Here is a 14,943-nt window from a genome sequence, read left to right as displayed (position 1 = left end):
CTCTCTCTCTCTCTCTCTCTCGGGATCGGGCTTGACGGGAGGAGGCGAGCTCGCCTGCTGGGTGAGGTCGGAGGAGGTTGATCGGGAGATGTGCGAGGGAGAGACGAAGTGGGAGTGAGGTTGACGGGTTCGTGACTTGCGGCTCGGTGGAACTCGGAGGAGGGAGACAGAGGGGAAATCGAGAGCAGCGAATGGAGTGTGTGGGTAGCGAGTATTTAACGACGAGAACGGGTAGAGATCGAGAGCGGGCTTCAGGCAGAAATCACGGGATGTGATTGTTCGGCGTCGATTTCAGCTGGATTCGTGGATCCGTCGGGTGGAAGGTTTGTACGCGAGATTTTTTTGCTTTGTTATTCTGAGGTTAACAGTTGAATCCCGGTGTCCTTTTTTTGCTGCTTTTATTTTTTTTGCTTGTTTCATCATTGTGGTGTTTACTACTCCCAAATAGGTTAAGAAATAGTGACATTAAAGGAGATTATCATAACTATAAAATTTGTAATTTTATTTTTTTTATTTTGTCTTATAGTAATTTTTTTTGGTATATGATTGCTACAATCAAGCATAATTAACAACTGCAGTAACAACAACAAGCTTTTATCCTACTGTGGGGTCTTAGCTATATGAATCATTTTTCTCTATTTTGTCTTATTAAGGGTCAAATTCTCATTTAAATTTAACAAAAAAAATATTTTTAATACTTTCTAACCAAGTATTATTAGGTCTATCTCTAACTTTCTTAACATAGGTCCGATCTAATACATTACTCTTCTAACAGGGTTATCAAAATGTGTTAGACCGGTTCACCCTGGACTGGTTCACTTGTACACCAGACGGAACAAAGGTTCCAGCTAGCAGGAGGCATAACTCCTTGGTGGGGCTTAGCAATTAATTAAGCAATAATTAAGGATGGGTTTGGGAGGGAAAATTCAAAATAAAGGGCTGTTTGGGGATTAGATGATTGTGTTTTGCTTTAAGTAAAATTTTCTCCCTAGGGTTAGGGTTATGTTTTATTTTGTTCAATTTGGTTTTATCTTAGGTTTTTGATGCAGACAAACTAGAAAGAAAAGTCAGATAAGGAGAACAATGGGCAACACTATAACCAAACTCGATTCAAATAGTATCAATCATCTAAAACACAAAACCGATGGACAAACGAGAATTGAAATCAAAAGAAACAAAATAAAACTAAAATAATGCTATCCTCAGAATAACTGATAGAACGGTATCCTCACATGCATTGAAATGTAGGTAAAGTAAAATATGTGCTTAGAGCTGGCAAACCGATGGTCCACCATAGCAAGAAGGTCCAAACGTCCAACCAAACTTCTTTAGCAAATGTTCCCAAATCAACCAACCAACAACACTAGGAAGCTCAAGAAGAATGATACAGGTGGGATGGAACTTGCGTAGAGAAGAAGAGGTAAGAAGCCCAGACGAAGTAAAGAAGAGAAAGAAATGGAACAAGCTCTCAAGCTTTTCCAAGAAGAAGAAAACCCTCAGGTTTTAGAGACTTTGCTCAACAATATTCAACAACATTTTCTTTCTAAAAACATTTTCTATATATAGGCAAGAGAGGGGAACCAAACAGCCATAGCACCTCCAACTAAATCAATTAGATTTAGGGAAATGAAAGGTCAACTTCCACAACTCATCAGCCCCCATATGGTATAGGAAACAGAGAAGAGAAGCCAAAGGAACCAATCAGCCAACCACGGGAACCAAGCAGCCAGCTACGGGAACCAAGCAGCTAGCCACAAGAACCAAAGGGGCAAAGCATGGGAAAATCAGTTAGCACAGGAAACCGAGATGACAAAAGGGGAGGAGAAGAGACAAGTTCCACCATAACGAGCTTCCACTAAACTTTAATAAATGAACTAAACTTCAGCTCATTATGAGCTAACAAAGAGCTCAAAATTAATGAGCTAGCACTTGAAAATATAGCTCAACATTAATGCAACCACCACCTCCCAACATTAACACCAGCTCAAAGCCGAGAACCATTAGCCCAACCACTTTGCATGCCTTTTATTCAAATTTTTTTGAGAGCCCAAAAAACAAAGTGCTTCATGATCAGTATTTAGGACAAATTCTCGTTGAATCAAATAACATCTCCAAAATTTCAAGGTTTAAACAATAGCATAAAATTCCAAATCATAGGTAGAATATTTGGAAGGAGCGTCATTCAGTTTTTCACTAAAATAAGTAATAGGTTTTCCCTCTTTACTAAGCACAACACCAATACCAACATGAGAAGCATCGCAATCAACTTCAAAAAGATTTTCAAAATTTGCCAAGTTAAGAATGTGAGCTTGACTTATTTTTCTTTGATGAATTCAAAAGTTTTTTCAGCTTGAGGTGTCCACCTAAATATCATTTTTTTCAAGCAATCAGTAATAAGAGCAACCAGAGAACTGAAGTTCTTAATAAATCTTCTATAAAAAGAAGCTAAGCCATGAAATCCTTTCACCTAACTTATGTTTTTAGGAGTGGGCCAATTTTGAATTGTTTTTTTTTTTATCGGGTCCACTTTTATTCCCTCAGCAGAAACAATAAAACCCAAAAATGTCAAGCTTGAAGTCATGAAGGAACATTTTTTAAGATTGATGTAAAGCTTTTGTTCTCTTAGAGTTTGCAACACTTGTCTCACATGATTTAAGTGTTCAGAAGGATGAATACTATAAATCAAAATGTCATCGAAATAAACCACAACAAACTTTCCAATAAAAGATCTCAAAACATGATTCATGATTCTCATAAAAGTACTCGGAGCATTTGAAAGCCCAAAATGCATCACAAGCCATTCATACAAGCCTTCTTTAGTTTTAAAAGCAGTTTTCCATTCATCCCCAGGCCTTAATTCTTATTTGGTGATACCCACTTCTCAAATCAATTTTAGAAAAAATTTTGGCACCACTTAGCATATCTAGCATGTCATCCAGTCTAGGAATTGAAAATCGATATTTAATGGTAATTTTATTTATTGCCATGCTATCTACACACATCCTCCATGTTCCATCTTTTTTTGACGTTAATAAAGCAGGCACAGCACAGGAACTTGAGCTTTCTTGAATCAAACCTTTTTTTAACAAATCTGTCACTTGTTTAAAAAGTTCAGCATGCTGAGATGGACTCATTCTGTAATGAGGAAGGTTAGACAAAGTGGCTCCATGAATTAGATCAATATGATGTTGAATATTTCGCATTGGAGGCAACCTTATTGGCAACTCTTCAGGAGTTATGTCGGAAAACTCATCAATTAAAGCTTGCATTTCTTTAGGGATTTGAAAAGTAGAATCAGTTTCCTTTCTCAAAACCAAGTAAGCAACTTCAGAATGTTTCAAATCATTAGCATTTAAAAGCAGTTCAGGGGTACTTATTTTGGCAACCGTGTTATTCTTAGCAGGTGAATTAGGCACATATTTTTGTGGATGAAGAGTGAACTCCCTATTATTTTAAATCAAAGTATATGTATTTTTCTCTCAATTGTGAATAGTTTTGTGGTCGTACTGCTAAGGTCTTCCTAACAAAATATGACAAACTTCAAAAGACACCACATCACAAACAACTTGATCTTTGAAATACCCACCAATTGATAAATTGACAATACATTGCTTAGTGATTGGAACCTCACCCCCCTTCTTTAAATCAAGAGATTTTATAAGATTTGGCAAGTGGTTTTGACTTTAATTTAAGCTTGTCAACCAGTTTTTAAGAAACAAAATTTTCAGAACTCCCACTATCTATCATAAGAGTGCAGATTTTTCCTTCAATCGTGCAAGTTGTTTTGAATATGTTTCTTCTTAGCCACCTATCCCATTTGTCAATTTTAGTTGTTAAAACTTGTCGTATTATCAAAAACTCTTCACCTTCATCTCCTTCAACATCAATCTTTTCTATTTCATTGTCATTTTCAGATTCAGATTCATTTACTTCTTCTTCCTCCAAATTTTCATCGTTTTCAATGGGATTGTTCCTTGGTGGATTATTCTTCCTACATGTGGCAGAAAGATGACCATAAAGCCCGCATTTATAGCTTGGTCCAATTAATCTAGGTTGTTCAGTAGGTTTAGCACCCATAATTCCCTTTCCTTTATCTGCATTTTGATTTTCAAAAGTTTTAACTTTTACACCCATAATTCCCCCAGAAATTTGTGATTGAATTTTAACCGCTCCAGTTGGTCGTTGTTTATATGTTTCCATTACCTTGTTGTGACCCCTTTTCCTTTGATGTTGCTTTTCCAATTTTAATGCCATACGATATACCTCATCAGTTTTAATGATATGATGCAGGATGAGTTGATTTTGGATTGACCATTTTAAGCCATTGATGTATCTTGAAATATTTTTCTCTTCAGATTCATTTAAATCATTTATGGATTGAAGTTTGTAAAACATTTCAGTGTATTCTTTAGCAGATTGATTTCATTGTTGCAAGTTATTAAATTCTTGGAATATTGTTCGAGCATGATCAGTTGGCAAAAATTTCCCTTTCATTTTTTCCTTCATCCTTTCCCAGCTTTGGACTTTTTCTTTACCACATCTAAGCCTATTATTTTGAAAGTTTTTCCACCAGGTTAAGGCATGACCAGAAAGTTTTAGGTTAGTAAAGCGAACCTTCCTATTGTCAGATATTTCATTCCACTCAAAAAACTGATCCATTTTTTCTACCCACTCAAGGAATTGATCGGGTTGAAGCTTTCCCTCAAAGTTAGGAACATCTATTTTAATCCCATGATCCCAATTTCTTTGTTGTCTGTTTATTGATTTGTTGTTGCAAATGATTCAATTGTTGCATTAGATTTTATCAATCCCCCGAATTATTAGCCATCTTAGATTTTAGAAAAAAGACCCACCAAACAAGGACAAGAAACTAACAAAAACACACCAAAGATAAGAACTTGCTCTGATACCAAACTTGATGCAGACAAACTAGAAATAAAAGGCAGATAAGGAGAACAATGGGTAACACTATAACCAAACTCGATTCAAATAGTAGCAATCATCTAAAACACAAAATCGGTGGACAAACGAGAATTGAAATCAAACGAAACAAAAGAAAAATAAAATAGCGCTTTCCTCAGAACAACCAATAGAACGATTTCCTCACATGCATCGAAATGTAGGTACAGTAAAGTATGTGCTTAGGGCTAGCAAACCGATGATCCACCATAGCAAGAAGGTCAAAACGTCCAACCAAACTCTTCCAGCAAATTCTGCCAGATCAGCCAACCAACAACACTAGGAAGCTCAAGAAGAAAGATATAGGTGGGATGGAACTTGCGTAGAGAAGAAGAGGTAAGAAGCCCAGACAAAGTAGAGAAGATAAAGAAGTAGAACAAGCTCTCAAGCTTTTCCAAAAAGAAGAAAACCCTCAGATTTTAGAGACTTTGCTCAACAATATTCAACAACCTTTTCTTTCTAAAAACATCTTCTATATATAGGCAAGAGAGCGGAACCAAACAGCCATAGCACCTCCAACTAAATCAATTAGATTTAGGGAAATGAAAGGCCAACAACCACAACACATCAGCCCCCATACGGTACAGGAAACAGAGAAGAGAAGCTACAGGAATCAAGCAGCCAACCACTGGAACCAAGCAGCCAGCCACGGGAACCAAGCAACCAACTACGGGAACCAAGCAGTCAGCCACGGGAACCAAAGGGGCAAAGCACGGGAAAATCAGCCAGCACAGGAAAGTGAGAAGACAAAAGGGGAGGAGAAGAAGCAAGTTCCAGCATAATGAGCTTCCACTAAACTTTAATAAATGAACTAAACTTCAGCTCATTATGAGCTAACCAAGAGCTCAAAATTAATGAGCTAGCACTTGAAAATATAGCTCAACATTAATGCAACCACCACCTCCCAACATTAACACCAGCTCAAAGCCGAGAACCATTAGCCCAACCCGAGAATCAGCAGCAGCTCAAGGGACCCAAATAAGCTAGCAAACCAAGGTCTACCAAGCCCAAGCACAACCTACCATGATCATTGGATGCCTTCCATCATTGGATAGCTAAAAAAATATAAAACTAAATGATAAACTAATGTTCAATGTTGATAACAAAATTACAAAAATCATAAATGCATCAGTTTTCTTGGGCTCTAGCTGCCGACTAGAGATTGTGAGAGCCGGATCTTCCTCTTAAATTGAAGATCCATTGTATCTTGTTTGTTTTCTTCCATCTCTCATCAATTGTGAAGTTTCCCTATTGTTTTGCCACCAAATTTCTCTCAAATTTTATTTTTATCTTGCTGAAATTCTAAATTTCAGCTAAGTTCTTATGATTTATGCAAGTATTCCTAACAAATTGGTATCTGAGCGCTTTCTTGGATGAAAAAACAAGTTGTCTTTGCCTTTTTTGTGATTGGAGCCTAGATCTAATTAAGGGTAGCATTGGAGATGTATGCGTTGGTAGGCGAGATGGAATAACTTATGGTCGGAGTAGAAAATTTTTTTGGGGTGGAGAGAAGACTCTTAGCCATCTAGAGCCGCTTTGAAAAACTTTGAGATATAATGAAAAAAGATGCTTTGAGATGCAGTCAAAAGCATCACTGGCGATTCATTGGGTGGAGCCAAGTGGAAAGGAGATTCAATTGGACAGTGATACTGTGGAGAGGGTTTTCCATCAAGACTGCCACATGGAGTCCCTTTGATGAGCGAATCGAGGTATTCCGAAGGGAGGACAACAAGGAGGAGGGAGGCCGAACCTTTTGGGATACTCCTCAAGCTTTGGAAGAGGTGGAATGGAGAAGAGCATAGTTGGGGGAGTCATGGGGTCTAACTCAACCAAGGTAGGAAAGAAGGGAATCACACCACCACTACACGGGCGAAACCAATAGGGGAAGAAACCAATGGGGTATGAATGCGAGATTGAGGAAGCTAAAAATGTCATTCTTTGAAGGGGAAGATGATCAGGGTTTGGTGTACCGGGTAGAACGTTACTTTCCTATCAACGGGTTGACCGAATGTGAGAACTGGTTTAGCCGGTTAAACTAATCCAGCTTCTACCCGATAACCAGAGGGGCAACCGAGCATAACAGAAGCGGAGACACAACCCAAGCGGACCACACATGAGCGTGGGTGAGGTTGGAGGGTTCAGTTTTCGGTTTTGAGCAAAGGATCACGTATGTTGGAGAAAAATAACTGCTCCTTGTGAGAGATAAGTCCATTTCACTTGTTCCTGTGGAAGAAAATGCAAGAGAAAATTTCATTTGAGAGGAAACGATAGAGAGGAAGAAGAAAGTGGAGAAGTAAGGTAAGTTTATATATTTTAATTATATTATTTGGCAATCTCCTCTATGAATGAAACCTAAAGGAGAGTTTATATTTAGCCTGAATGCAATGAAAGAAATTTTTGAGGGAAAGAGGAAAGAATTTGGAGATTTTCTTTTAAATTTTTTTTATTCACTGATAGTGGAGTAAAGAGTAAGTGTTTAAATTATTAATTAAGTTCGACTTATATAAGAATTTATATTCTCATTTTCTATTTGAAAAAACATTATTGTTGGCTTGTTGCAGGGAGAATCCAATTATAGTAAACTTTGGTTCAACGTTGAAGGAAGGAGTGATGTAATTATTTTGTTTTAATCAAAATTTTGGAATGAATTAGAGCTCTTTTATGTTATGATTAATGATGTACAATTAAGTAAAAGTCCTCTTTAGAAATGTTTGAAGTAAAATAGGTTATCGTAAGAAGAATGGGAATCCTTGATGTTGTTTTGAAAATATATTTGAGTATTCCAAATTGAAGTTTTACATAATTATGATCTCATTATTATTTGAACAATGAAAGATCTTCATAATTGAGTTGAAACGAGTTTTGGAAAAAAAATCCATAGCAAAGCTTGAGGTTTGGAAGGAATTAAAGCTCGAAAATATTCAAAGTGGGCAATTACAATTGTGTATAATTTCATTATTGTATTTACATTTCAATTCTAAAAGAAATATTTTATATAATTGTTTTACTTATTTTTTGAGACTATTATGAGTACGGCAATGTAAATTCAAATGCACATATAATGGTTGAAGATTTGATATATAAATTGTTATGATTGAAAATATTTATAGATTATCATTAGAGTATGAAGATATATGTATATATGAAAGAGATACATATGTATTGATTTAAAACACATGTAAATGAATAAAAGTGAAGTTGGAAAGTATATATATGTATGATATTTATATTCATATAAGAATACACGTAAAAAATGGGGAAAGAAATGATAACAACAACAACAACATCAAGCCTTTGTCCCACTACGTGGGGTTGATTACATAAATTCTTTTTCTCCATTGTGTTTTGTTAAAAGTCAAATTTTTGTTTAAATCTAATAAATAAAGATCATTTCTAATATTTTCTAACCAAATGTTTTTAGGTCTACCTCTACCTTTTTTAACATAAGTCAAATCTAACACCTCTACTTTCCTAACCCGGTCATCGGAAGGCTGCCGTTTTATGTGACCAAACCATCTAAGCGACTCTCTCTAATCTTATCTTCCCATAGTGCTACTCCAACCTTTTCACGTATATGTTCATTTAGTATCCTATCTCTAAGGGTAAAGCCACTCATCCACCTGGGCATCCTCATATCTGCAATACTTAACTTAGTATTATGCTTCTCTTTTAATGGCCAACATTCAACACCATAAAGCATTGCAGGTCTCACCACCATCTTATAGAATTTTCCCTTAAGTTTGAGAGAGACTTTTCTATTACACAACAAGCTTGATGCATTCCCCACTTCAACCATCAAACTTAAATTCTGTTGATAATATCCCCATCTATATCTAAAACGTGTACTCTTATTAACGACTTGATCACCCAAAATCACAATCACCCCACTAGATATATTACTACTAACTCTCCATAGCACTTCTTTTGGAACTTTATTATATGCTTTCTCTAAATCAATAAATTTCATATGTAAATCCTCTTTATTCTCTCTATATTTCTCCATCAAACCTCTCAATAAATGTATGGATTCCTTAGCAGTCCTACCCGGCATGAACCTAAATTGATTTTGAGAAACATTAGTATCACGTCGCAACCTACGCTCCATAACTCATTCCAATAGTTTTAAAGTATGACACATTAACTTAATTCCTTTGTAGTTCGCTCAATCTTGTGCATCACCTTTATTCTTAAAAATAGGAATCAACACACTCATTCTCCACTCACCGGGCATCTTTTTAGTCTTTAAAATAGTATAAAAAAATTTAGAAAGCCAATAAATTCCTTCATCTCCTAAGTATTAGTATTTCCACTCCTCTATTGGAATATCATTAAGTCCATTAGCTTTTCCACACTTCATTTTTTTTAAAGCCTCTCTAACTTCAGTTTTACTAATACGTTGATAAAAATATAAATATTTATTTTCATTTAAGGTGCTAAGGTCACTAAAGTCGTATTTTCACATTCTTCGTTAAACAAATTTAGCAAAATATCTCATCCATTTTTGTTGATTATCATCTCCTAAGAAAAATATTTTTTGTTCTTCATCCTTAATACACTTCACTTGTATTAAATCCTTACTATTCCTTTCTCTTTGTTTGGCTAACTTATACATATATCTTTCTCCCTTCTTGGTATCTAATATATTATATAAATCATTAAAAGCTTAGATCTTTGTATCGCATATTGTTTTCTTAGATTCCTTACATGCCTATTTATATCTTTCCCAAGTATCAGAATTTTTACATCTAAATCAATTTTTATAACAAATCTTCTTATTTTTTATCTTTTCTTGCACATTTGGATTCCACCACTAACTATTTTTACTATTAGTAGCTTTTCCCTTTGAAACTCTATGCACATTTTTTGTAATATTCTTAATATCACTAGTTACTTTTTCCCACATAATATTAGCATTCTCATGCATAGACAAAATCTTAAGATCTAAAATCTTACTCTCAAAATTAATTTTTGTTAATTTTTCAAAATACCTCAATGTAATCCTAGAATATCATTTTACCTTATTTTTTTATTTTCTGCTCCTTTATCTTAAAGTTCAAAATTAATAATCGATGTTGCATACATAAATTTTCAGTCAGAATAACTTTACAATATTTGTAATCTAAACGATCTAATTTTCTTATAAGAAAATAATTAATCAGAGTTTACTATATCCATTTTTATAAGTGATAAGATGCTCATCTCTTTTCTTAAATAAGATATTACCAATTAAAAAATCATAAGCTAAAGAAAAATCTAATTTGGTTTTACTACATTCATTTGTCATTCCAAATCCATGGCCACCATGAATGTTTTTAAAATCATCTACCTCTCTATCAATATATCCATTTAAATCTCCTCCAATAAAAATTATTTTTTTTAAGAAATATATTTTGTATTAATTCTTCTAAGTCATTCCAAAATTTTAATTTTAAACTTATATCCAAATCTAATTGAGGAGCATAAGCACTTATAATATTAACCATCTTATCATCAACAATAATCTTTAAAGCTATAATTCTATCTCTAATTCTATTAATTTTTATAATATTATCTTACAAACTCTTATCTATATCATTTATAGTACAACTCCTATATGAATGCACAAAATATTTATTTTCTTATGAATCATAATATTTATTAATTCCATTAATTTTCCTGTAAGGGAACCTATATTCTAAATACCTTTCTTAATTTTAGTTTCATGAACTAGTTTCTTTTCCCATATTTGTCCTTGATGTGGGAACCCTTGTCTATTTAACACTGCACCCGGGCGTCGGTGCAGCAGTCCTTGCACACTTATTACTGTATTCAGTCATACAGTGCGTCGCTTCCAGGGGACGCCCTAACATTAACATAATTTTTTAAAGGATTCATATCATGATTATTTGACAAATTTTATAATGGATGTCGACTACTTAACGCAACTCTCTACTTTTCTTATACAAGATTAGAGACCTAGCAACATCAGTGTTGAAATGAATGCTATAACTTATAAATTATAAATAAAAGCATAAATGAATAATTGAAATGGAAAATGATATGCATGCAAATTATAGGAGTTCACCCCCGTATGATACTGACTGGGGAACAATGTACCCATGCAGGTTAAATAGAAATGTAAAAGGAAATGAAAATGATTGTATATTTATTGGTATATTTAGACGTTACTCCCATACTAATTGAAATGTAATTATCCATTGAGTTTATCATGTAAACTCAACCCATTAAAGTAATATTTTTAGGTAAGTCTTTCGATCGTGTATCAGGCTAAAGCTGACGGGCTTTGGAAGACTTGATCGGACACTTGCTCAGGCAGCGGAACAACCTAGTGTTTAATAATGAGGAGGCCAAATGTGTTGCTTGGAGGTGCCGAGTCGAGAGAACTAACGCTAGCGATTTCCGTATTCGATCGTTTGAAGGAGGCGGATTGATTTTGCTGAAGGACGTGTCAGAGTGGAGGAAGAAATCGGGAGTTCAATGAAAGCCGAAAAGATAGCTTGGGCTTCAGCATGCGTAAAAATGAGCATAACCCCTTATGTTCACTTCTATGTTATTCTTATGCCAATGGTTATTGACATAGTGGTTGTCAACACGCACATTTGGCGACGTGCCGACATGCTGGCAGTTATTATCTATTTGCATTTTTTTTCTTTTTGAGTGCTGTAATATGCACTCAAGGTCTATTGAGTTGATGATAGGATCTAGTGTTTGGTAAAATAGCTGATGTGTCTCTCTTATTCTTTTACTGACTGCAATAAAGGTTGCACTGATGATTGTACAAATCAATATGATGTTGCTCTTTGCTAAATAACTGAACATTATTGAACTCTCATGCGAATTCCATACGCCTTCTTGAGTCAGAAGCTTGGCATATTATTTGTTTCTTTCTTTGGTTTAGTAAATTATCTTCATCTTTGGTTTAATATGAGACCTAACAAGTTTTCAACTTTTGTTAATTAATTACTGACTACGTTTAAGCTTAGTAACATCCATTGCAAAGGTTTTGAATGAAAATAATTCTGTCAACATGATGCCTTCCATCTATTCTTTATTCTGCATTGCAATTATTATCATGGCTTGGTTGAGCTGAGGAGCTTTTAGCATCTATTATAGGCGACTTAACTGTTCCATTTAACATTGCCTTACTGGACCAATTTTGGATTGATGGAGAGTTAGGGCCTACTAAATCCACAATCTTGTCCTTATTTCCTTCTAAATCAGTTGACCTATAACTCATGTCCCCATTGTAGGAAGGAGGGAAGTTGAAACTGGGTGATGCTTCAACTCTATTCTCTTTGTACAGTAGGCATTTTTTTTGGCTAGATTCCCGCTGAAAAGAAGTTTTCCGTTCAGTCCCCAACCTCATCACCCTTGAGCTTCCCGACATGTAGTCAAGCTCTCTTAGTGTCATTGAACTTGTGAGCTTGGACGTAAACTCATCTTCAAGGATCTGGGCTTGTAGGTCGGTATAAACCTAAGGCTATGGTGATCTTTAACCAAGGTTCATTCACAGGTGAGCAGTTGTAAAAGTACATTCGTTTGTAAGTATACGTTCATGATATAGAACACAATAATGCATGTCTAAACATTATAATGTGCCGCTGTTTGATAGTTTTGGTAAGCATACTGAACGCTTGTGCTATTATCTTTTCAAACAGCTATTGAAACCTGTAGGCGATTACTAACCATATTTTTATGTGCTAATAGGAAGCCTCAACCAACAATATTAAGTCCTCAGTAAGGTTATAATCTCTATGTAGTGCTTATCCACTATTTGACCTACCTCCTATGAGTAGTTTTTTGTTGGTATAGACGAACAAGGAAGGTCATTTCCTACTCCGTTAATAGATCTTGGTTGTGTTGTTCATCTGTTCTTCGTACTCAGAGGATGGTTGTACCTTTATGATCGCATCTTTTGTGGCTTAATTTTCTACATTGAGAATTTTTCATTTATATTGCTTTGAATTTCTTCCACTTATATTTTCATGAGTAGCAAATATTTATTTGAACTTCATTGCAAGTTTATTACTGTTTTATGTTTCTGTTTACACTGAACTGTGTTGCATCTGTCATAAAATTCGTAAAAATTCCATTGCATGTTTAATTTTTCTTTTCATTGCATTAATGACATGAAGGAAACCTTAGATCTTGTTAATAGTGTCCTGCATCAGCTTGAAGCTGAAGGCAATTAATTTGATATGAACTAGAAGTTCTATTTGACCCTTCGTTATCTGTCAAGGATAAAAATTTATTGAGACATGTTGATAATTGTTACATGAGATGACTTAAAATGTACTACTACATGCATTGTTTTTTTTTTGTGGCTCACGTTATTATTGAGTAGTTTCATTCTCTGGGTAATGTATAGCTACTCTTAACCCTCTGAAAAAATTTTGCAGGTTAATGATTATCCACCAGGGATAGGCCTATCGCCTCATATTGACACGCATTCAGCATTTGATGATATGATCTTTAGCCTTTCATTAGCTGGACCATGCATTATGGAGTTCAGGAAGTATTCCCTGGGGTCATGTCATTCAAGGAAAGCTATTTTCCTTCCTCCTCGGTCAATGCTTTTGTTGTCCGGGGAAGGACGATATGGTTGGCATCACTACATTCCACATCATAAGGTTTGCACTAGTTTTATTATTTTACTTTGGTCCTTGACTGTGAAGGTAATATCAGAAAAACCTTTTTTGTATTTTTTTAGTAAAAGTTGGGTAGTGATTCGATTCTCATTAAAAAAGAAAAAGAAAAAGAAAAAGGTACAAAATATAGCATAAGCTGAGAGGTAATAGATACCCGGAAGGAAAACCTGATACAATGTTGAAATACTCAAAAAAATTATGAAACATTAGATCAAACATTAAAAATTGTGTTGATGTAGAACTTCTGAACTTCAACCTCCAAATGAAGAATGCCAACATGATGATATCAACCCAAAGAACTTTTTTCATGTCTAGAATAGTTATTGAAATTATTTTGTATTTCTTTCCTTCCAAATCACTCAATTGGCCACTAAGAGCAATATAAACGACAACTGTTTAAAACTCTTCTTAATATGTTTGTGTATCAACTTTGTGAAATTTGAGTAAATATTATCAAGAAGTTGTGGGCTCCGAAAATTCGGCCCCGGCCTCCCCGCCGCGCACTGATTGTTTGCTTTTGCTTGAGCGAGGGAGTTTTAACGAACTAAGTTACGGGGTAAATTTTGGAAGGCAGATGGGTTTGTAGATAAGACACTACCCAGAGATTTCGCCCTTATTTTGCGAGGACTTTATGATCTGAGTTCTGGTTTCCTATAGGCGCAAGCCCCTATAGTTAATTACCCCTCCCGATAACGAGAGAGAACTTTCGATTAAGGCTAGTCGTCAATCAGATACGTAGAGAATACGTGTTATCTGACATATAGTAGCAGCAATGGGCATAGGGATTGGAGAATTTGAAGATTTTGATATTTAAAAATAGAAATTTTCACCATCTTTCACTTAAAGCGGATGGTGGGGGAGTGGATGATAGACCCGATCAAGATCCCATGGTTCCGTCGTCCTGGGCCATCGTGGTCCTGGTCTACTAAGTCAGATGAGGTAGTCGACCCAACCTGACAGAAGGATCCTTGTCGGCAGCCATGAGTTGCATCATCCAAGGGGACCTTGTAGACCTGGGGTGAATATTTGCTTGAGGGGACAAATTTGAATCCACCTTAGCTGACAGAGGGCTTTGTGCCCTATCGATTATATCCTATTGATTCATATCTCAAGAATTTGATGCCAGTAAGGAACGTATTGGCTCTAGCCATAGCCGGTATATCGTGGTGTCATTTGGCGGCAAAACCACTCAGTTCAGAGGGCCCCGGGTCGTCATAACCGTTTATCATGCGGTGCCATTTGGCGGCGGACCACCGGTTAGAGGACACGTACCACGTCCTTATTGGCAGGAGATTATTTGAGAATGGATCCTAGTGATATTTTCGACTAGTCATTT

At 35.6% G+C, this 14,943-nt stretch overlaps 1 protein-coding gene across 4 annotated transcripts in view; it reads left to right on the top strand.

The window, feature by feature from the left end:
- The window catches only part of LOC110106918 (alkylated DNA repair protein ALKBH8 homolog), a 119,476-nt gene that overhangs the window by 80,731 nt on the left and 23,802 nt on the right, over window positions 1-14,943 (top strand). For all 4 annotated transcript variants that reach the window (XM_028698900.1, XM_028698901.1, XM_020837006.2 and 1 more), the window contains one exon: window positions 13,359-13,589. In XM_028698900.1, coding sequence (XP_028554733.1) covers window positions 13,359-13,589 — 231 coding nt within the window. The remainder of the gene's footprint in view (window positions 1-13,358; window positions 13,590-14,943) is intronic.

The sequence above is a fragment of the Dendrobium catenatum genome, unplaced genomic scaffold (genome assembly GCF_001605985.2).
Source record: "Dendrobium catenatum unplaced genomic scaffold, ASM160598v2 fragScaff_scaffold_1177, whole genome shotgun sequence".
Lineage (NCBI taxonomy): Eukaryota > Viridiplantae > Streptophyta > Magnoliopsida > Asparagales > Orchidaceae > Dendrobium > Dendrobium catenatum.
This window is presented reverse-complemented; position numbering and strand designations above follow the sequence as displayed.